This window comes from Lutjanus erythropterus, chromosome 18 (assembly GCF_056507025.1).
Source record: "Lutjanus erythropterus isolate fLutEry1 chromosome 18, fLutEry1.hap2, whole genome shotgun sequence".
NCBI classification, from domain to species: Eukaryota; Metazoa; Chordata; class Actinopteri; order Lutjaniformes; family Lutjanidae; genus Lutjanus; species Lutjanus erythropterus.
Window position 1 is genome coordinate 15,954,579 of NC_139334.1, and position 24,751 is coordinate 15,979,329.

The 24,751-nt window shown below is 40.6% G+C and overlaps 1 protein-coding gene across 1 annotated transcript in view; it reads left to right on the forward strand.

Annotated features, from left to right (window-relative positions):
- Positions 1-433: 433 nt before the first annotated feature.
- pacrg (PARK2 co-regulated) overlaps positions 434-24,751 on the forward strand; it is a 172,299-nt gene continuing 147,981 nt past the window's right edge. The window contains exon 1 of the mRNA XM_084742973.1: positions 434-597. Within this exon, the coding sequence (XP_084599099.1) occupies positions 529-597 (69 nt within the window). The 5' untranslated portion in view covers positions 434-528. The remainder of the gene's footprint in view (positions 598-24,751) is intronic.

The window sequence follows — 24,751 nt, forward strand, 5'->3', positions numbered from 1 at the left end:
GCTAACTTTAAAATGTATAGAAATGACTCTTTGAATTTTTGTTTTTGTAAAGTATAATGGAAATATGCTAGAAATGTTAGAAATATTGCACTTTCTTGCAGTATTTAAATGTTGAAGTGGCCCACTTTAGTTGAGTTAGTTTGAAAAAGAATTTCAAAAACGATGTGTTATGTGCCGTTTAATGTTTATTTATTTTAATTATTAATTTTATAAATGTTTGTTTAGCCTATTAAACGGTCTCTGACCTCTTGTCATTTTGCAGAAACCCTTGCTGAGTGTCCCTTCCGTATAACCATGGCACTTTGCTCTGTACTTTTCAGCAGTGCCCTGGAATTTCTATGGTAACACAGAAGCACACGTCTCCACAGCAGCCAGGCCAAACCGTCTCTGACGTTGCATAGCAGCCACTACGAAAGAAACCCCCCCCCCCCAAAACGATCAACGGACGTCACGTTTTGAGATCCACACGGACATTAAAAAGTTTTTCTTCGTTTATTTGGATTAATTTTATTGACAGCACCTGTGGACATGTCAGAGGACAAGAAGGAACTGAAGGTAGAAGGCTTCACCGTAGAGGCCATGATGAAGAACTCGGTGGTGAGTTACTTGATGGTGTTAACGTTAACCGAACGTTAGTATAGCTAGTTAGTTAGCTTACTTAATAGTCGGTTAACGTTGGCTTCAGCAGTGTATGTAGATTAGCAGTTAACTAAGTTGGTCTGCTTAACTGTGAAACCTTTGAGTGACAGCCGACTATAACAGCTTATTTACTGTATAGCATGTGTTGCTGTGCAAATATAAGGTGATATTGGGGATAAAAAGCTCACATTTGGCGTGAGGTAATAAATCTCACAATTGCATAATTTCTGTCAGTGAGCTCCAGCTGAATGACTTGACAGATTTTTGGCTTGATGTAGAGCTAGGCTCACTCAGTGTTTCCCACCTCCCAACTTTCTTTCTTAGGGACCCCTTTTCTATGATTGAGTAAACTGACGACTTCTGACTAGACATATTTTCTGGACATTTCATATTATATTCAAAGCATAACAATAACGGTAGAGATCCAACGGTAGAGATCATAGGCGTAGGAACCGGGGGGGGGACGGGGGGGACGTGTCCCCTCCAATATCGGAGACAGGCGCATTTGTCCCGCCCAAAAATTATACCGCGGAGGAGAAAAATATTTGACTTTGCAATCTTTAACTGACGTGCTTTTATTTTGAAAGCGCAACACAGCGTCATGTCACTGTCCCGCTTCCTCCCTCGCCTGCTCTGAGTGTTTGGGAGGCGGGAGACAGCAGCAGGTGACAGCAGACGGTCTGATGACTGAAACTCTTTTGAACGAGGTAAAACGGTCTGTAGGGAACGTTGTCATGAATATGGCCTGTTTATAACGTCCTGTTGTTAGTTTGCATTCATATTTAGAAACCATATCTTAAAGTCTTTGTGTGAAACACTGCACAGTGAAACATCGTGCCGTTTACAGTCTGCTGTCATTAGTTTGACAGAGAGACAGAGAGGGTCGTGTCTAGAAGGGAACTCTAAACCCGCGAAAGATCGCGCGAGTTTTATCATTTTAGTAGAAATAATGAACACAAATCTCGCGAGAGCTGTGCAAATAAAGAGTTAAAAATAGAAAATTGTGTCATTTCTGCAGACATTACTACCTTTACTTTTACCTTTGTACTTGAAAAAAAAGTAAAAAGTAAAGTAAAAACAGTAAAAGTAAATCTACAGTAAAAGTAAAGTTACTTTACTGAGTATTTTTACTTTAGTAATTTATAGTTGTTCATTTAATAGACCTGTCTTATCTTCTCTTTTCTATATTACCATTGTTCTTAAGGAAAGCAAAAGTAATGTAATAGAAAAAAATGCAGAACACACAATATTTCTTATCTGATTACTCGATAAATGGGCAGAATAATTGATAGATTATGCTTTAATTTTACTGGTCCAGCCCACTTGAGATCAAATTGAGCTGTATGTGGCCCCTGAACCAATTTTATCATGAGAAGAAGTGTGATACATTTAGGGACGAGATAAGAGAGCCAGGTGGAGCTTCAGGGTGTGAGGTAAGGTTCAAGTTGATTTTTTAAAGATTGCTTTTCAATAATTATTTCATTATTTCTGCACATTTATATGGTGAAATGCTACTCCACAGTCCGTTTTGTTTTTTGTTTTTTTAAATGGGCCACCTTTATGCTCAGGCTACCTTAGATGTGCATCTGTTAAGATAAAATAAATTAAAATAAATTAGTGAAAACTTTTACTGAAAGGGTTAGGTTATGCTGTAAACAGAGGTAACAGTGTATGAGTAAATAAATGTAAGTAAATGCATTTTTGACCAATATCAAATGGATTTTGACCAATAAAACATGTTAAACTGTGCACCTGTGTGTGCTACTAAATGTGTCTTTGTGCTACTGAAATATTTAGCTTGCTAGTACCAGTGCTGCCACCTGATACAATAAAGGGGCCTTCACATGACAAGAAATTTGCTCTTTGCTCACCGCCAGGTAGGGCGCAGAGGCGCCGAGCGGACGTGGAGGAGCTCAGGTATACGTCATCAACAAGTGCGAGCTATTCACCATTGCTAGGCAACACCAAACGCTACTTGAAAATGGACGAAGAGGAAAAAGCAGACTCCTCTTCTGCAAAACTAACCACAGCTCTGTGTAACAACATGGTAGGATTTACTGTTGCTGAGCTAAACGACAGTTTATCTAGCTACGAAGCACTGATCCTGTCACTGTGTCTGCTTGGAATAGCGAACGTACACAAACAGCTAAGCTAACGTTAGCATTGTATTTAGCTCAACGGTAGCTCGTAAACTCTGCTTAATCACAAGCCTGGTAGCCCGATCTGACTACTGACATTTCGCCAAGCAATACTCTTCATGTCGAGATCGTGGTATGATTTTAATGTGTTATACAGTTCGGGGAAGTTGGAAACACAGAATGAGTTTTTCTTCCATTTTCTCTCCCTCCTCTGTTTGTATGTGTCGCTTCTGGCTACGTCACATTCAGCTGTTATCTTATTGGTTGCGCTTTGAAAGGTCAGCGGCAAACGAGGTCAAAGTTGAAATAATTTGAACTGGGCGCAGCGGTGAGCGGCGGATCCGAGCGGTGCGCCACGCCGAGGGTAGCGGTGCCGCTCTCTCGATAGGAAAATAATGGGACAACCAGCGCAAAGCGTTTTTACCGCTGATCATGTGTAGGGGCCTTTAGTGGATGTGGCGTTTGCCCACATCTTAAGATCATAAAACATATACATACATATATTATACATACATATATTATACATGCATTAATATAGGTGTGCACAACACTGTTTTTCCAAGAAACATTTGAAAAAAGAAGAAAGAAACTAAAAGATCACATAGCATTTTGTGAATGTTTTGCACTGTAGTTAATTTATGACATTTCTGCTCAAACCATTTATGGATCTGTCAGGTTTCCGATGTGTCCTCCCCAATGTTAAACTCATTCCTACACCCTTGACACTACCAGAGAAAGTATACTGTTTCATTGCATTAAGAATACCGGCCGATAAATTGATATCGTATTTTTTTCAGCCCCTAGTATTGGTATTGGCAGTGACCCCAAAAATTTGTAATCAGTCAGGCTCTAGTGTAGTTAAACTGTGTTGAAGGAGTTGACTAATTCCTAGAGACAGTCATTTTGGGTCATCCTCTCCTCTCATTTTCTGCAAATGAAGATGGATCAGGAAAGTGTAATAGGTTTGTATGGCAGAGGGCATTAGTCTTTATTGATGAATTGTATTGATTGGTCAGTAAAACTAGCTTTTGTGTGGGCCAAAAATTGATTATTATTAGAAATCTGGTCTAGTTGTATTTAGGGTAGGCCTTCTTTTTCTGTATCTGTACATTTATTTGAGAAATTTGTTGTTTCGTGCAATGGACTAAATTTGCACCGCCAGTGGCCTTAAATATGATCTTGTAAGAATAGGATGATGTATGAAACTGGCTTTTCCCTCAGCTGATGTTGTTTACCACCAAAGGCCACTGAAAGATATATGTGTAGCCTCTCGCTGTGCTCTGGCAGATGTGTTAGGTCATAGGAGCGGCTATAGACTGTCTGTGAGCTGCTGAGCAAAACTAGCCTCTCAGCAGCACATTTACACAGGTATCCTCTCTTTGGCGCATAGAAACCCAAGGTTGTTTGAGGTTATGTAAAACTAAAATGTGCCACCACATTTTATTTAACACTGAAATCTGTGGTTATTTTTGTCTGTCTTTACTGTTGGCATTGTACTGTACAAGTTTGACTCAATTCAACAAGTTCACTTGAAGATATTCACCTTTTGTCATCAGAGAGACAACCTTGCTTCAGTGCGTCTCGGAGTATCGTCATATAAGGAAATATGAGATACCTCACAGACTACTTCTTTTTGCTTTTAATTCTCTTGGCACTTTTACACAGAGGCAGTCGTGGCTGGTGTGCAACAAAGCATTTCACAGACAGTCGTATTGCTTAAATTGACAGATTGAGGCATTCTTTTACTCTCGCTTGCCTGATCTCTCAGGCAATTATCCCCAACCTACTTTTTGGAGACAACACCAAGCTCTTCATTAGAATCTCCTTCTTTAAGGGTGGAAATGAAGACAGGTGGCTTACAGTTTAAGAAATGTTTTTTTTTTTTTAGTATATTTCCTACATGCAAACTTGGCAACATGTCAGTGTGTTTGTTTTATTTTGGAAGGGATAGAGTAAAACCCTCTTCTTATTCAGGAAGTTTCAAGAATTCCTTATATTTTGATTTCTGCGCTTTGTTTTGGGGTGAGTTATGTTGACAGTTTTGACTTGATTAAACTAGAGCACAGCATTGGAAGTTGAGGCGTCCAAAGTCAGCAATAATTTAATGAATGAATTTAAGCGAAGTGTCAGTTTAATATTTTCTGTCAGCTGTCCCCTGGCTCTCACTTCTATATCTTTTCTACTTCTAAAATGTTGACTGTCCAGTCTTGGGTACTTTGATGCAAACAATTTAACTAGGTCTTCCTCTCTGAGCCACTAAGTTTTTCTTTGCAGACAGCTATTGCCTTATTACATCCACACTCCACTTAAAAGAATCACGCCTGTCTGATAAATAGAAGTTGGAGAGCTGCTCAGTTCTGATGACAACAGTAAATACTTGAACATGAAACTGCCGCTGTCCTTTTTCTGTAGCAGGGACTGCCTTGAGATGCAAAAGAGGCAGTCAGAGCTATCATTGACTTCCTCTTCCTTTTTTGAAGGTCATAAACAAATCTCCTGTCAAGAGCCTTCACAAGGAAAGGCTCCTGCAAAGCCCTTTAATATTCACTATCTCCCTAGAGGATCTGATACGTCTGATACATGAATGATGCTCCCACACTGCCACACCACTGGCTAAATCCTCAAAAAACCCATTACATTTTTCAGAGGCTTGCTTGTGTCTGTTGCCTTCTGTTTTTTCCCCCTCCCCTGTGGTCACTGACATATCGCTCCGGAGAGGGCAGCTTTGCGGAGAGCCGTGATTTGTAGGTAACGACAAGGCCATTTCAAGCCTTGAAAGGGTATGGGGACTAGAAGCATAGGCTTATTATGCTTTAAAGTATTTGTGGTCATAGAAATTGAATCAATAGCACAGGTCCCTGAAACTCTGCCCCCTTTTTTCCTAATGATTCATCCCTGAGCATTTAAAGAGAAAAAAAAGATGCACTTTACATTCTGGTGGGAGGTCGTCACCTTGTGTTTCAGGCAGAGAGGGGAACAAAGCTGTTATTTTCTATGTCAGAGGCTTATTCCAGTGCCGTGTCAAAAAACATAACAGGGGTTATGGGAGAGAGCACAAACACCTGCATAGTGTTGTGACAGGAATGGACATGAATACACATACTGTACATGTCAACATCACAGTTGACTCAGACACAGAAAAAGAAGATATTGATTTTCTGACAATGATTTTGTGCAGTATGGGTGTGGGATATTGATAAAATTGTCTTCCATGGTATAACTATATGGTAATATTTGATTATGGCCATCTCAGCAAATTAAATGCCTGAAAAATAAAGATGTTTCAGAAACTACTTCATATTTAAAGGGATAGTTCAGATTATTTGATGTAGGGATGTATGAGGCACTGGTTGTGTGTATCACCTACAGCAGATGCTGGTTGGCTTGACCTCAGTTAGGAAAAGCAGCAGTGTACTGCTGTAGACAGGGTCAGCAACAAAAGGTATTTTAGCCACTTACAAAAAAGTACACCTAAAAGAAGTTGTGTACACTATATTTAGGATATTTTCACTGCTTTGCTTTGTGGTTGGGCAGCCTTTTCTGAGGGGAAACCCTGGTTATAAAAGCCAAATATTGCTCTCCAACTAACCAGATTTCCAGGGTGAAATCACTAATTTTACGCTTGCAGAATGTGGGTTGGTGGTCTGTCGAGGCTTAGGGGTGTGTATCTCACTGACTGAGATGATTCATTATGTATCTCAGTGCGTGCTCAATGATATGATACATCTTAGAATTTTTCAAATAGCCATTAATTCAGTGTGATATGTTTCAGCCCTGTCATGATACAATATGATATGATGCACTATGACACGATGCAAAGTGTGAATCTTTACATCTTATTAGGAATCTAATCTGTAAATTAGATACTGTAGCTAAAATGAAAATTTGTAAACAAAAACATTTTAAAATGCGTTTTTGCAGTTAGATGATAGCTAATGTGTTTTATATGAGGACTGCTGTGTAGGGGAACAGTGATGCTACATGTTACCTGCTCTCCTAGTGCCTTGATGTCTCTGTGGGTCAGACTTGTGGCTCTGTACTCTGTTGTCTGACATGTTTTTCATAAATGATTTGCAGCAGCGTTTCTCATCTGTCTTACAAAACCCAAACTTATTATACACTTGCGGATTATGAAAGTTTGGTGATGTGACGCAATGTGACGTCATTTCTTTCACTGTCTGTTTTCAGTGCCATCTGTTTTGAGGAAATGAAGAAGAGAGACGGGAGAGCGGGGGAAGCACTTGTTTAGTGTGAGCAAGGCAGCAGGCGTCCAGTGAGAGCAGTGCAGGCAGAGGCAGGAGAGAGAGAAGATGGAGAAAAGTTACAGCAGCAGTTCACTGATGCCATCTTTTTTTGATTCTTGTTCAACTTTTTACCAATATAGGCCGTCCGAATGCTCTTGTATCTGTCACATTAGAGCCTGATGCATCGGATGCATGAGTGAATCGTTAAACCCAACTATCGCTGTCTAAATCTGTTATTTGTGTTGTTGTGTGACACTGGTTAATCCAAACTATCCTTTTATAACACCAAAGTCACACAATAACACAAGCAAACTAGCATATCTAGGTAGTGGTAGACCAGCAACTCCCACGTTCTGCAAGATAAAATTACTGATTTCACCTACAGAGTTTGTTTGTTTTGTTGAGAGCAATAATTGGCATATATAATGGCGGTTTCCTGTTGGACAGGCTTTGCCTGATGGCAAAGTAAAGCAGTGAAAACATAAATACAGTGTACACCTGTGCTTCTTCTACTATGACGTCAGAAAAACCCATAAATCTCTGACAGACTTGTCACAAAACACAGTATATCGTCATATTGCCCAACCTAGTTAGTGTTTTTTTGCTTATTTCAAGCCTGATAATCAGACAGAATTGTCATTTTGTTTGAGTTTGCATGTGTTCGTTAGTGAGTGACACATTTGTCCCACAGATGTGTAATATTTAGTTGACATGGACATGGCACAGTAGTGGTTGGAAAGAGCAGTTAACCTAACTTTCACATCAATGAAAAATATATAGTGCTTGGAATAGTTTTCTATTTCTTTAAGTCAATTTACCAAAACTTGTGGAGTGACCTCATACTTTACCACATTGTGGCCATTTTTGATGTTGCTAGGCAGCCATGCTAGCTAGCTACTTCTTCTACATAAGAAAAAAAAACTATTTGTGAACTGTTTTTTCCAAATGGGGGAAACAAACATCTCTGGCACAACACCAGACCTACAGAGCAACACATCAGAGATGTGTGCAGAGATTCAAAGGGGCCAGGCTGTCTTATTCCATCTCTATTACATGCTTCCCTATAAGAAAAAACATTTCATCAATAACTTTTGAGCTCACTTGGAATCAGCCATGTAGATAAAACTGATTTATAGACTTTTGAAGATGTGGAATATGTGACCTCAGATCATCATCATGCCCTGTAATTGATTTATGTCGTCTGTAATTTGTTGAGTGTTTGCCGTAACACATCCTGCAATATTTCCTCTGTTTGTGTGCTGCTTGTACGCTTCAACAAAGAGCGTCTCTGGGGATATTTTCAAGGTCTTACATGTCATGAAGCCCTTTCTCTCCTTTCTCTGCTCCTTTATGAGAAGACTTGAAAGACAGGATGAAGTTCTGAATGTCTCTACACTTTTTCTGTCTCTGCTCCTCTGTCCTACATTATGTATACCCCAAAACACACACAAGAACATGGACACGGTTCTCTTTAAGACAGTGTATTGCACAGTTCACCTGAGAGGGCAAATCGATACAAACTGCACCTGATCCCAACCTCAACTTTTCGTGTGGCAAGCTTCTGCAGATTGCCAAGCCGATAGACTGCTTTTATAACAAGCACACCTCATTTACTGTCTGCTTGGTCTCTGGGATAAAAATTGAGCTGGCAAACACCGTCCCTGAATCTGCTACAGCAACCCGCCAACACCAACCCCCCCTCAGCACCGCCACTGCCGTCATCCCTGGCTCACCCCGCTAACCCCAGGGGACAGATGGAGACTCCATGCTCACAAACGTGACCTCCATATCTTATTCCATTCCTCCCCCACAGCATCATCATTACCTGAGCAGATGTCTCAGCCCCCTGTGCTGTCTCCCTCACTGTCTTTATCTTCCCCTCTCTCTGTCTCTGTCTTTATCTGTCTCTTTCTTTCGCTGCAGAACCTTCATTCAACCAGGCAGGTCCCTGGGTTACAAGACAATTACTGTACATTATAATAAAACCTAAACTAAATCAGCAATATAATAATGATAATTACTAATCAAATAAACAAATAATAATGTTAATTTTTTTGTTTTGTTGCAATTTTACCTTTAGCAGATAGGATTGAACCATGTTTTGTTCAGATTGTGTCAAAGATTTGTTGCTTCATGTCTCAGCTGTTTGCCTTTGATGCTGTAACCACTGAATGTCATCTTAATAAATTAAACCATCTGATCGAATTAAACAAGAGACAGTTTGGAATTGATCCTTGATTAGAGTTTAAATGAGTCTAGAATTTCAGTGCAACCTGATTAAATGTAATTTCGCTTTAAATTGCAATATAAACCTAGTTAAAATGCCGTCTTAGATTTAATTTGGCTCAGAATTAATACAGATTTAAAAGTTTGTCTAATAGTCGGCTATGTATCAGTTAAAGCTTGATTTAAAATGATTAAATTCTTTCTGCGATCCACTGCAACACCTCAGGGTAGAGGAATCATTGCAAACAGCATGAGCACAACATGGATAAAAAGTTTGAGATAGAAATATGCCCAAATTTGTCGGTTATATGGATAGCAGGCAGTTGTTGACCAAGATTGAATCCTTGAAAGCTTTTATGGAGATGAATCTGTCTATTTATTATTTTCACTCGTAGTCAAAATCATTCTTCCCCATCGCTCCGAGCACATTTACCTGACACAGGAACTCATAATGTGCCCAGCGTGATACATAAATTGGCCATGAAGCCGTCTGGGTGCATGCCTATGCAAGTAAAGGGAAATTGAGCAAGCTTCTGCTCTAGATTCCCTCACCTGTCTGCTAGCCTGCCTCACTTGAACTGCCTCATGGCAAGTGTTTTCTGAACCAGTGGTGCTTGTAGACACACAAACCCTTGCACACACTAAAAACTGTTTTTCTGCATCCATCTTTCCTTCCCCTCTGCTCCTGCCACGCTCATCTTATCAGCACCAGAAGCCTGTAGTCCATCCCAGTAAGCAGCTGGGTTATTTGGGGAAGAATTGAGTCATGGTAAAACAGGTTAAATTGGCAATGGGCTCCAGAGGCCTGCTGCCGTTTCCATTACTATCGATCAACCACGGAGCCTAAAGGCCTCGAGTGGATGGAGCATTGGCTGACTTGGAAATCTTACAGTTTTCCCCCATAACATTTGACTTTGTTGACTTTGGCTGCCTTGGTCCTCACTTTAAAAGTTGAGGAATAAGACTGACTCAGATAGAGAGTTGAGATGAAATGAAAAATGACTTTTAAAATCTTTCAGATCATATGTCTAATCAAATTGTGCACATATTTAACAATATGCCAAACAAATACAAAAAACAGTAATATCATGACATCCACCCATTTTCAAGATTCATTAGTATTCAGTGTCCCACTTTTCAATGTCAAATCAAATTCCTCTCAACGTCTGGCCAGCCAATCGTATTTTACTCTGAAATATGTCATGATACAGAAGCTTGGTGCTTTTGAAATGCCATTTCAACTGGACTTTACAGATATTTTATTCATTGAATGTTGTTAATTAATTAAAAGTAGCCACCAATCCTGTGAATTTCCATTTCTTTTGAGACTTTGCTTTGATCTCCAAGAAACCAGAGCTAATATTTTTAAGCACTGGCCCTGTGGGCCACGAAGCCCCAAATTTTGGTGGCTGAAAGTACATATTTGGTGGCCCAAAATGTAAACTTAAGTAAAAACAATACAGAATAGGTGGTTTAAGCCTTCTTTAACTGTGACACCTTTGTTGTCGGTTTTCCCCACAAACTGTGATGTGGTCTTTCCTAAAGGCATTGTTTCTAATGAAAAACAAGCAAGATCTTGTCTTGTTGAGGAAACTGGTGGCACACACCACAGTACATTTTGTCCTTAGATGTGTCATATTCTGGACTCTCAGCTATTTTACTTTCACTCCTAACTTTTCATTGCTGTTTAGATTTTTATATATTTTTTATATATTTATATGTCCTATTTTTTTCATTCACGTTCATATGTTTGTGGACTGTAATGTTTTGTTGGTAAAGGCTTGCAGGATGGGAAGAACACTTGGTGGCCACAGGTGACCACCAATATGGAATGCTTGGTGGCCACATAGTAACTTTTTGTGGCCAGGGGTTGTAAGGCTATGGTTAGTGTTGAAACCTGGAAACTAAAATTTGGCATTGTGGTCATTTTCAAAATCTACATATCAGCTATTGATAAATTTGAAAGAACTTGCAAGAAGAAGTTTCTGTGGCCCATGCTCCTCATGCCAGGTATCAACAGATAGATTAGGTTATAATTGATGGCGTGCTATCTGAAGAGCATGACTGCTGAAATGTTTGTGACCTTTTCTCCAGTTGAGGAAAACACCATCTGGAAACTTCAGTCAGATATGGAAAATTACTTCTACAGCATTCTATCATGACCTTATAGGAAGTGCTCAGCTGATTATGTCTATTATGTTTGCTTTCCTCAGAGCCTGGTTGACAATTACACTGGCCTCTGTGTTTGTTATGTTCTCCTTCAAGCCCTTGTAGCTTGCATCCTAATTAGATGGCTTTTAATGGAGAATGTTTATTGCTCCTTGCAGGGCCTCTATTTTCTGCTCTAGAGTTAATTAGCCCTATGTCATGTGATAACCAAAGCAGAGGACGTCCAGACCTGTACCTCTCTTATGAGCAGTGTCCTTCTTGGATCAAAAGCAAGAATGCAGGGGCGTTGGCTGGATTATGTGCTTGTTTTCACTCAGTCTCAGTGGTATTAAAAGCACAGTTGAATATGCGGACACACTTTGATGTTGCTCTATTAAACATAAGCTCACACACAAAAAACACGCAATCATAGTGGTTGATGTGAGTGATTGTTCATTACACACCAAGTTTCCTGTAAATGATTAGGAGTTGCCATAAAATCAATTAGCTTAATATGTTGCCAGATAATGTTATGTTATACATCTTTAACAGGCTTGGTGATGATAAACGGTGATGGTAAAGTAATGACTTTATGTTACACAAATCAGACCATTTAATTTTACTAAATTTCAATATTATTTCATTGATGTATACCAACAATATCATGCAGGACTGTTTCACAAATATCATTGTAGTTAAAATTGAACCATGCTAAAAATGTCCGTTTAATTGATTTCGTATTCTTGAGGTGTATTGCTAAATGTTGGCTGAAAAATCCTGAAAAATCATCAACAGTTAGTCAACAGTTAACTTAAAGGGATTGTTTGGATTATATGAAGTGGGGTTGTATGAAATGCTTGACCACAGTCAATGTATTGCTTACAGTAGATGGTGGTTGACACACCTCCAGTTTGGAGTATTGGTGGAGGAACCTAAGCAATGTACTGCCATGTACAGCGGTGAAATACATTTTAGTCACCAAAAAAAAAAAGGCTCACCTAAAAAGTCAGTATCAGGTTAGAAGTACACTATATTTAGAATATTTTCACTGCTGCTAAAAGTTGGTTAAAGGAGGAAAGAACCAAAATAAATGCAACATATCTTCAATTTCAGATTTTACAGAAACGGCCGTTTCTATCCTCTTCCATACCCCAACCAAAAAGCTGTTTTCTTGTCAGCAGTATTTTGTATAAAATTCTTAATTGAAAGTATTGTGACTTGGAATCTACAACAGCTTTATAACTATGACTGTCAAAAGATAGCTTGCATCTGATTTTTTTAACCATGTCCCCTCAAACAATAATGCTTGGTGAATTAAGAAATGGATGTCCTAGTAGCATTTTAATTATATCATTAGGTAAAAGATTTATTTTTGAATTGAAGGGAAAATAGTGTTTGACATCCCCCTGTTTTCTTTCCTTCTTAAAACATTACTTTATGTTAGAAGTCATTATTGCTACATGGCAGGGAAAATTGAATGACTGTGAAATAAGATGGAATAGATTAGGGCCAAGTTTAGAAGGAGGATGATAATAATACCATAGTTGTTTTTGTATGTCTGTGTTTTTTTTTTTACTGTTCTTGTTTGCAAGGTTTTCTCTTAGTTATTTGTTTTGATGGTGTATGTTAATGTCAATGGTTTATGATGTGTTATATTGTAGTTGTGTAGTTTGTACTAAAAAGTACATTCAGGAGGACTTGTTTACCAGGTGTACTGAATATGTCCATTATAGGACTGTTAGTTTCAGTTTGTGGCCAGATTTCATCTTTGTTGAGGCAACTTGTCTGTTCTCTGTCTGACTTCTTCTTGACAGGTCTGCTAGGCAGACCTCCTTTATAGCTGACAAATGCTGCTAATTGGCTTCCAAGCTACTCTAACCTTGTTTGTTTTTAATTGTAATTCGGTTACTTCTCAGTTAACTCATTTTTCATCAAGTGTACATTATGTTGTGTCTGTGTCTTTATGTAAATGTACTTACTAATGCCCTTATGTCAAACTGAAATAAGGCTATACTTAAGTGTATTAAACTGACAGGACACTTATTCACCCATGTATTCACCCATCCTCCATCATTATCACTCATCACACTGACTTGTCCTTGCTAGAGGAGAATAGGACCTTCTTAGTGTTCTAATCTGCCTGTGTTAGGCATGTGTTATCCACAGGGTCATGTGTGGCAGCTCACATACTGCCTACATCAACATAATAGGAACTAGTAGCAGAAAAATCAATGTATCTGACAGCCAATGTTGTTCCATTCCAATAAAGCCAAATGGTGGCCTTTGTTTCGCTACCACCCACTTTGAAAATCTTTTAAAATCACCATCAAAGCAATAACACTGGGGCTGACCTTTGAATTTTGCTGACCACCACAGAGATCAAAATAGGCTGTATGGCTATAATCCCTCAATGACAATATCTAAGTCCAATATGCATTAGTAATGTATAACAAATGTTAGAAAACAAGTATTTTGCAGTTTAAAAAAAGTTTCTGTCTGCCTACTTATTGGGGGAATATTTTCTCTAAAGAGAAGAGCGATGATAGGTCAAAGCAAAAGTGTAGCAGTGCCACCATCTTGAATTCAGTTTAAAAGGCACAGCAAGCCAACTTCATAGATGGTGCTCCAGGGCTGTGGTGTTCTTCACCCAGTGCCAAGAAAGTAAACCTGCAAAACCTTTGAGATTTGAAGTAGTGTGTGCGTTCCCTTCAGAATCCCACTGAGGATTACTTTGCTATTTAGCTCATGCCTCGCATCCAGCTGAGTCAAAGTGCTCCCAGTCGAAGGTGCGCTGGAGGCAACGGCTCTGCTGCTGCAAGCTGGAGAAGGCAGGGAATAGGGGAAGGGCTGGAAGGCAAAAGTACTCTGATACTGTCAGAAATGATCCACATCACGGCCCTGGCACCCCTCCGCTCCAGCTAAGGCTGCTCATTACCCTCACCGTCCGGAAACACAGAGCAAATTCTACTAACGAGTGTTTGACCAACATGCCGTGCTGTAGCAGAGGGAGACAGGCAACCTGTTCATGACTCATTCTCTCTCTTCTCCTTCTCTCTTCTGTTTTTTTTTTGCTCTCTTTCCCTCCCACTCCCTTAAGACAGAGGAGAACAAAGGGAGAGGCAGAAGAAAAGCAATATAACCTCTTGGCCCTTATCTACGGAACACACCAGAGCATGTCTGGCCTCAGACACGGCTTTGCCTGTCCTTTGAAGGCCCTCATCTTCCCTTTGATTTCAGCCAAATGGTTCAGCACAGTGACAGATGCTCAACTTTCCATCTGTCACTCTGACACCCGTCTCTTTAGTGTTGGTGAATCTAACTGACTTTGTTTGGACGGTCTGTCTGGCTGTCTGAATAAGGTTGTGACATGGATGCTGATGTGAGTGCTAATGTAAGAGATTGTGACTAAGACCTTTTAGCTGAGACAGATGAAAGAAAACTCCCCGACACTTTTTTAAGGTCGTCCGTACTGTCTTAGCTGCGTTTCTAGATTAACATTTAGTTGATGCTCTGATACTGAGTGATTTAATGAGGAGTCTAAGGGTCATCATCACATTACCTTGACAACATTCCTCTGAGATGGGCTACAAAAAGACATAAAAATTCAAGCCAAGGGGAGTCGTAGAAGGCAGCCTTTTTATGAGAGGAAATTAGAGTGAGTAGAGGGGAAAGATATTGGAAAGCGAATATGATTCAGGAGGGAGAGGATGACGTAGACCACCTCTTAAATAGATGAGTGCTCCTTTTATATTGAAGATGAAAGGAGTTTTGGCTGCTGAGACTGATCTTGGGAGGTCATATTTGACTCTTGCCTAAACAATAAACAGTACTGCACTCTTTAATCATTGCTTTGGCATGGTCTGTTTTTGAGATCTTTTGCATCATCTCTAAGTGTTGCACAGTATACTGAAATTTAGTTACTTTTTTGAGACTTTTTCAATAAAAATAGCTTGGTGTTGGAATTTCCCAATGTTCAGTACTTCTGGGAGTCTATATTTGTGTGTTCAAACAGAAAGTGAAGCAAATTTTCACCTCACACAGGCACCAGGGGGTGTGTTTGTGTTCAGTTCGGCCTCTGACTGAACTGCGCACTCAAGAGACTCCAGTTTTTTCTGTTATTTCTATCCAGTCTCCTTTCTTTTCCCCTTGGCTCTCTGTAAGTTCATGGAGTAAAGTATATTAGATCAGAGCAGAATGGGATGCGACTAGAGGTTTTTATTCCTCGAGATGCTCCAGATCTGCTGGCTCTCTCCTCCAAAGCTCCCTGGTGCTCAGCAGCTGTCTGACTCCCCACACAGTCATCAAGCCCCATGATATACATGCAGATTTTTGCAGAGGTTGATAGGGTTGTTCTGATACTGATACCAGTCTTGGAAAATACCCCTGATACCACTTAATTTATGAAGTGTGATGATGATGTGTTTATTCGTGTTTTGCAAAGTGTTTAACCTGAACAAAGCCTTACCGCAATGACAGCAATTATATTACATCCTTACAGAGATGGAAGTATACAGATGTTGAAAAAGTAATAGTATATTTTTAAATGCTCTAGTGTTGGATCACTACTCACTGATATGCAAAGTTCAGGCATCAAAATCATATTGAGAAGGAAAAAATGGTATTGGAACATCTCTACAACTTAAATATTTTTCAGCTCATCACCTTTGATATTGTATTAAGCTTCAGTTATTTAGATCTTGTTTTGGTGCTTTTTAATAGCTGAATAGCATAGGGCTACTACATGTCACTACTAATCTATGGTGGCTCTACAGTGTCACACAGAATCGATTATGGTGATACTAAACTTGGGATTGGTCAAAATTTTGACCAGTCATTTCAACACTAATATCATTGATGTTTGGATAGAGGAGGGGACACAGAAAGATTCATACTAATAGCCTAGACACTTGTTTCAGTGTCAAAGCACTAGCAACCTGCAATGCAGAGCAAGAGATGTGGCAAGGATGATTGGATAGAGAGATTGATAGATGGATGTATTGCAGGAGCAGTGGTTGGTAAAAATTAAGTGGGTCTGTATGACTTTTATACCAATCCTGCTCTCTGAATAAATGCCAGGAGTGGCTGGCATAAAGTGCTTTGGGCATGTCTTTGCTTTAGCTCTTTTTTATTTGTTTGCTCGTGTGACTGTGTGCACATGTGTATCTTTGTGCAAGTGCCTCCCTGTAGCTCAGCTGAAAGTGTCACCTCTCTGTCTGAGAGATCTGCTGCAGCAAGCACAGTGTGAGATTTGAGGAGTCTGAGAAGATGCCTGTTTTAAAGGCATCCCTGGAGCAAAAGTTTTTTTTCTTTCTCTGTCTCTCGGGCTAATCCGAAGGGTGGACTGTCATTCAGAGCTTTATCCTTGCAGGAGGCCACAATAACAGATCTCTGTTCCATATATATCACTCACTGTTTTCTGTAAAAACCTCTGCTGGGAGCGCCTTTCCCCTCCTAGTCTGTGGAGTAAACAAATTTTGGATTAAGAAAGCATTTTAGGTTATATTCAAGTAAAAGAAGTAGAGAGGGAGTAGATAAAGTGTACGTGAACGTGCAGCTGAGTTAGGCAGACGGTGTGACTTGGGTATCTACTAGCAGGGATGTAGCCTTCAGTGTGCTTTTCCTTCGTTTAATTTATGTAAAGGTCAAATTTCAGACCACGCCAGGCTTTGGTCTCTGCATGGCGTCTCTGTAAGCAAACCTCCAGCATCATTTTTAACAGACGGCCTTACAGGCAGCAAGACTGATTTCCAGGAATAGAAAGTCACACTGAGCGCATGATAAGACCAAGGGCCTGGGGTTCATTTTGCAATACATACTAATCACCTAGATAATGTTCTTCACTGTTAAACAATATTCCCATATCAGAGGTAGAACCTGTATCTGTGGTCATGTGCAGTCTGCTTATCTCACCATGCCTCCCTCCACTCCTCGGGGACCTGTCAGTGTCAGGCTACCTGTGACACTTGTGGATGTGTGTGTGTGGCTGTTGGGTGGTGTGTGGAGGCTGCAGACTGACCCGCTCTCTCCTCTCTCATCACTACGGCTGTCTGTCTGTGGCTCCGTGGTGAAATCGATGGCCCCCTGCTGCTCTGGGTGTGTCCTTCTCCTATTCGTTCCCCCGTGGGCCTATTGCTGCCAAATCAAACCTTCCACAGCTCCCAGTGATGCTTCCCCACTAAAGTGTGTTTGGTCAGATACATTCACCGTCTATCTACCAATCTCCTTGCCTGCTTCCAGCCTGCTTGCCCATCTCAGCATCTCCCAGACTGGCTGTTTATTTCTACAACTGCCTCCTTATCTGCTTAGTAGACTGTCTCCTTACTACCTGCAAAACAAACTTTCAACTTTTGGATGAGTCATGCAGCTATTCTGAGCTGTGCCCAGCACCCCATAACCACTCTAAACCCACTCTAAACCAAAGTATGTTGTTACTGGCTTTAGGAACATTAATATTCTATGAGATGGTTTGCAGTCTGCCATAAATTAAATGCAGTTATGAGGATGTTTATTGACAAGAAGCTACTTATTTGATGAATAAAATTGGGAGGACAGTTAAATTCTTGTTTCTCGGCAGCAGAAGTGGCGACTGCAGCAGGTCAGGGATGTAGTTTTCCTTCTGTGTCTCATTAATTTCATGGCCCAGTGCAGTGTTTTAATACCTTCAGGTGTCGTCACTGATTGGGGCTGTAAAGACAAAGCATTGGATCAGTGCGTGCTGCACTCTCTTAACAGCCAGGACTGAAAGTGTGTTTTCTTTCCTTTGCTGACACAGATACATATACACACTCATATACGTGCATACAAAAAATAACCCACACACAAATTGAGCAGTGTCAGACATGTTGCTGCACAAATATGTTATTTGTGGCCATGTACATTGCATTGTGGTAAACAACTGAAAAAAAATATTGGTAATTCTTTCTAACAAGGTGTTACATTGCAAAATTTCAAATTTGTGCTCAAATAATTAACCAATTAATAATATTAATAAAGCAATATCATGTGAGAAGTTGTGTTATTTTACTGAAATTAGCATGGCTCTGATTTGGTCATAGGAAGATAGTTGTTGTAAGAAAGAGCCTCAGATAATCACAGCCAACAGGAGGACCTCAAGTTTGATATTGCTTTTGTAGATAGTTCTACAAGCACCATTTATCAATTAACAGTAATAAGTGACAGCAGATTATGATTTGTTTGTTTATTTAATCATTTATTTTGCTCTGCTAACAAAAGTGATTCCACAACTGGAATGGGACTTGACTATTGCCAGGCCACACATAGGCCTAAACATTTTCCTGCCCACTAACATTAGTTTGTAGTTAATTTTATATAGGTCTACACGTTATTGCTGTAGAGCTCTCTCTTTAGTTGTCCGGATGGATCCATAAATTGCCTTAAGACTGTATTCAGCTTGGTCGTCTTGACGGACTAAAAGCCCATGTTTATCTTTGAGACTAACCCTAGTGAGGACCAAACAACTGGACAGAGACCACTTGAAAAGGATGGTCTTGTTCTGCTTCAAAACAGACTCTGGTGTGGCCTGTTGGTGGTGTGAAAGCAAAACAACATCCACAGGATTTTATGATGGCAGATATGTGATTATAGTTTGAAAAATTTCATAAGCTAAACTACTAATAAGTTCTGCTGAATGGAAAATGTTCAGAGAGTGATCTTACAATTGATTTGTATAAACTTTATCTGATTAAAGAATGTATAGTGGTGATCCCATAATGATATTTCCTGAATAATTATTATACAAGACACCTCTTTTTGGTCTTGTCTCTACCCGCTAATCATTGTAACGTAATGGAACGGTTATTAGTACACCTGTAAAGCAGGGTGATACATGTAGTTAAATGTCCCATTGCTGCTGTACTGTTAAATCAGAGAATGCCTCCTGACCAATCAAATTACTTGGTTGGGACAAGGTGTTGTATAATTAATGATCACAATGAGAAATGAGACAAATTATATTGGTTTACATACAACCTACACATGTTTACATGGTTACATTGTTTGTATCCGTGTAGATGTTGATTGAGAATGCATAATGTTTTTAGTCCAGACTTAATGTGAGTCAGGCAATGTGCAAGTTTAGCCTTGTGGACTGTGCATGTGGTTTCCTGTTCGCTTAACAAGTAGTAAGAGCTACTATATTTTGCCTTTGCCATGCAGGCTGATTTACTCTGAGCCATCATCTCAACTGTGGTTTGGTGATATGAATCAGCCAATAGGGCTCTGTAAGCACAAGGCTGCCCTGCTGCCTGGCTGATAAGTGGGCCACACAGAGAAGATGGAAAATACTCAAGGCATTCTCAGTCCTGCTCGTTCCCTCCTTCTGTCTTGCTCACTCTCTTTTTTTTTTATCGCTCGCACAGAGCCTCTTTCACTTTCACTCCTTCCTTCACACTCCTACCTCAAACTCTTTCTTTCACATACCGTTAACATCTCCCTGTGTCTATGCTGTTCTTTTAAGTGATGGGGTTAAACTAGAGGAGACAGAAAACAGTGGGGCGCTCTTCAGTGCTTGAAGCCTCTTTTTGAAGTTCTGCTTTAAAGTTGCCCCTCTTGTGTGGAGTTCAATAGTAGGTGGCTGTCACCTGTTTCATCCTTGCGTCTTTGTAGTGACACAAGGTGTGTAGTGTTGTCTTTGCCTGGCGGTGTCGTCATTTTTCATTACAAACATCCCTGCCCTTGTGCCTGTGTGTGCATGGTACACTTGATGCAAAAGCCTGTGACACAGTGACAATTGTAAAGCACACGTCTATGGCCCTGTGAGCTCTGAACAAAAGACTCTGTTACCTTTCATCCGTCTGTGGTTTTCCCGACCAGTGAGAGCTCTTTACTCATTTGTTCTCACCCGACCTCGTCTCTCAGAACAGGGCTAATTTCTGCACATAATGAAACCCACTCACAGACTGATTGCACTTCTTGCTGTTTGGTCATGAGAAATTAATGGAGTGCTGCACAAATATTGCAGATTTATTCTTCTGAAAGGAATCAGCCTCCCACCAGTCTGTGTTTTGCCCTGCAGAGGGAATGAGTAAGCAAAAATATCCTGTCGGAATGATTGTTTGACCATATAGCAGAGATTCCCCAACAGCCTAAATACCTCCATTATTTTTGCCTGTGTCTTGTTCATTTAAATGCAGTTTGAAAATAAAGTATACATCTCCAGCCCTGCTTGTATCCCTGGTGGCTGGCGGGCAGGGAGCAGGCTGGGATATGGCGGAAAATGCCCTGTACATAAAGAGAGCTAATTTTATTGCCTGTGGCAGTGATGTGCAGGCTGACCTTATCAGGAGAGCCTCAGCCTGTCTATTGCATCCTCTGTGACTCACCTACCCTGCTCCCTCCCTCAGGAAAGGCGGCCCTCTGTATGGAGCTAGATTTCAATAACCTCTCAACCGAAAACAGCAGTGAAATGCAGAGAGAGCAAGCGAGCAAGCAAGCAGGCGGGTGCCTACCCCTTTGCTGCCTCAGTAAACAGGTGATGCAATGCACCTATGTGCAGCAGCACGCTTGTTCCCCAACAAATACAATGCAACAAAATGCATTTCTGCCCTGACCGACATGAGGCAGGAGGGTGAGAGAGAAGATGGATAGAAATGAAAAGGGAGATTAACGAGGGCCTCATTTGAGGAAGTGGCAATGCTGGGTTGACAATGAATTGACAGCCCTTCACCAGACATCTATCAGAGGTATTCAGTGGTGTTTTGGGTTGGTGGTATGGAGAAAGATGGAGAGATGAGAGAGGGAGAGAATGCTGGAGCTGGAGGCCCAGGCACAGTGATGGATCACCTACATGCTGCTGCAGCACCGCCACGCTGAACTCACCCTCAGAATTGATGAGCCACACCTCTTGTCTCCCCTTCTCCCTCTTCCTGTCATATCTATTATTCCTCCATCACCCTCCTCCATTCTCCATCTCTTGATTTTGTCACTCTCTATCCCTCTGTTTGTTCCATTTCTCTCCAGCTTTCTCATGTATGAGGATGAAACAATCACCAGTTTCACGATAAACCATGATAAAATCTCATAAAACTTCAGGTTAATATTATTGATTGAAATTTTAATTACAACAGTGCACTCAGTAGAGTACAGACCTCGCTGTCAACCCAAAAAGAATATTTGGACGTAACCTCTAATCACCAATATTTTGATTAGTAACTGTAATCACATTACATATTTTTTAAGTAACAAATGGATTACAATAACTACATACATGTAAGTAGTTACTCTTTCTGACTGCTTGCATTGTATTAGACATTTGGGTGAACAGTTGTCATAATTAGCATATGAATTCTTTAGTTATGACCAAAAATGTGTTTTGTGAGGTCACAGTGACCTTTTTTTAGTTGATCATTGAGTCCAAATGGCTGTTTGTACCAAATCAGACGAAATTCCCTCCAAGTGTTCCTGACATATCATGTTCAGAGGAGTGGAAGTGGGATGGATGTCAGAGTGACCTTTGACCACCAAAATACAAACAGCTATTTCTTGAGTCCAAAATTCCCAGAGAGTGTTCTTTAGATATTGCGTTGACAAGAATGAGATGACTTGAAAACATAATCCCCCTGGCCATAAGCCATAAAAAGCATGATTTTTTTTCTAAAAATTATCAATCACAGAGGCCCTTCAAAATATAGTAATCAATGTGCACCAAAAAAGGCTGATCAGTCCAGTGGTATGTGAGGTTAGTTCCAGACAAGCTGCAGGTCCTTTGATCATGCAGGCATGCACACATGCATCATATTTGTCACTCTCTATCCCACCTTGGCCTCTCTTAATTTCTTTTTTCACATTTTTTCCTTGTGCCTTTTGACTACCCCACCGTCTTAGAATGTCAAAATCAGTCAAGAGAGCCATTGAAGTGCCATACTAATAAGGTTAGAAGGAGCATCTCTGTTTCTTGTGGCGACACCTTTATAAATGACAGGAGCACAGGGCCCTGCCGGTGCTCAATCACCTCTGCAGGGGCTTGCCCATGGGGAGCTCAGCATGTATGGGGTGTGTGTGTATGTGAGTGAGTGTGTGCGTGCATGGGTGTGTGTTTGTGTGTTATTGCCTCCGTGGGTCTTGCAGCAGCAGCAGGTTTACGGTGGAGCTAGTTGGAGTGGACAACAGTGTTAGGGAGGAAACAGATCTGGAGGCAGAGTGAAGGCGAAAGAGAGAAATGACAGCCTGGAGCTCATCTGACCAGTACTGCCTTGTTATGACTCCCTGATGTGTGCACCAGGGGCACACAAAACAGACACTTCCTCCCTTTATTGCCTTACACCACCTCTATCTCTGTTCTGTAGTCTGTCGCCTCACAGGCTCGCTTTATGGCCTCCACTGAGGGGTGGGATGTTATCTGCTTGTATAGGTTGGTGTTATAGGCTCCTTTTTTCTGTCTTTTTCACTGTCTGTGTTTGTTTTTATGCCAGTGTTTTAGAACAAGGATGAATTTTGGATTACACTGGGGAATGCTGCGCTGCATGGGGCTGCTCTTGCCATTCAATTTAACAACACAACCACCTTTGTGGCTACTCACAACAACAAATGTGAAAAGAGTAGGACGGAAAAACCCAACACGTTCTCATTCCAGCTTGCTGACCACTGATGCTGCTTTGTCACGTCCTTTGGCGTCTCATACTGATATATAAGGTACCATTTAGCGGCTGTATGACTTGCTGCCAGAAAGCCTAGAGAGTGCTGCAGGGATAGCATATTTTTGAAGGCCAATCCAGAAGTTAGCATTGCTCTGGTTCCCTCCACAAAAAGCCCATGGGATTTTTCCATTGGTTTTTGGATTAGTGCAGAAAGTAAGACCTAGACTTTCTTGCTCTTTGTACTACGCCAAAAGCCCAGAGTGTTTCATATAGCTGTAGGTAGGTTCACATTGAAGTCACTTGAAAGTAGGGTTCCAGCATTAATCAAAACACAACACAAACCAGATTCTACAGACTTAAAAATCATCTTCATTTGGTACAGATTCCTGCAAAAAATCATATCATAATGTAATGTTGTAACATTCTTTTCAATCAAAATAAGAATAATGATGTAAAATTATTATCTCTAATATCGCAAATCATCTCACAGTTGCAGTATCAGTCAAAATAATCGCAAATAGATATTTAGGTACCTTATGTGTTCGTATGACTCACGGAAGGGTGGTGACAAAACTTAAGTATTTGACAACTTGAGATTGACAATGGGCTGGAAAAACCATACCATGATTCAAATGTGTTTGGGAGACTTGCAGAGCTAAAAAAATGATGTGACATGCTGGATAACAGTACAACAGAATCAGCAGTAGTCAAAATTGAGTTAACACAAGTGCGTGCTCACCCATACAAGACAGAACTCAGGGTCATTACTGCTCACACCATGGACATTGTTTGCTTCTTATCTGGAATGCTTTCCATGTTCTGTTCATAAGTTCATGTGGCTTCTCAGGTGGTTATAAAACAGAAACAAAGTCAAGTCTCAGTTAAGCTGGTCTATGACAATCTGTGTTAGTAGCCATCACTGTAGGATTCAGTGATAGTGTTTTTTCTGTGGGAATGCAGATGCTTTAGACCCAAATGTCCTGAATGGCAGAACAGGAGCAAGCATATCATTGAAATGGCATCAGGAAGCTGGCAGGTGATAATTTCCTCACGTTATTCTTATTACAGTCCTCCTTAAGATGCTGGGAATGGCAGCCCACATCTGTAGCAGAGGAAAGGGCTTCCATGTTTGTCTTTTAAACTTAATAATGCTATTGTGCATGCATATATATGTACTGTTCTGGCTGTTGTTGTGTGTTGCCTGCTGCTGCTGATAATTGGAGAGAAAACAGGGACATAGCCATGCTCGCAGCACCTCTGCCATGAGCGCCGGCCATGGAAGTGACTGCAGCGTCATCATTCCTGGCCATAAAAGCTGCTCAGCCAGTCAATGCAGTCTGGGTTCATTCTCTCCTTGCTGCCCAGTCTGAGCTATTTTTAGCCTCCCTGTGCAGCGTGGCTCAACCGCCGTCGTAGCTACCTGGATATGAGGGCTTTGTCACTCCTGCAGGCTGGAGCAGCACTGATCTTGCAAGCTTTACAGCTTCCTATTTCCACAGCCAGGGCTGCAAAAACAACCCCAGCGGTGAACGGAGACAGACGGAGAAAAGAGGAAAGACAAACAGATAATAGTAATCTATATTTCACAAGGTCTAAATGAATTAACAAGACGTTCCATTCTTGGATTATCTCATACTTTGCTCTTGATGTAACAAGACAAACACTATTTTAATGAGGCAAACTGACATTTAACTATTCATGACAATGTTACTCAAGCAGTTATTAACAAATTGATTAAAATTTAATACAGGTATAGGGAGCG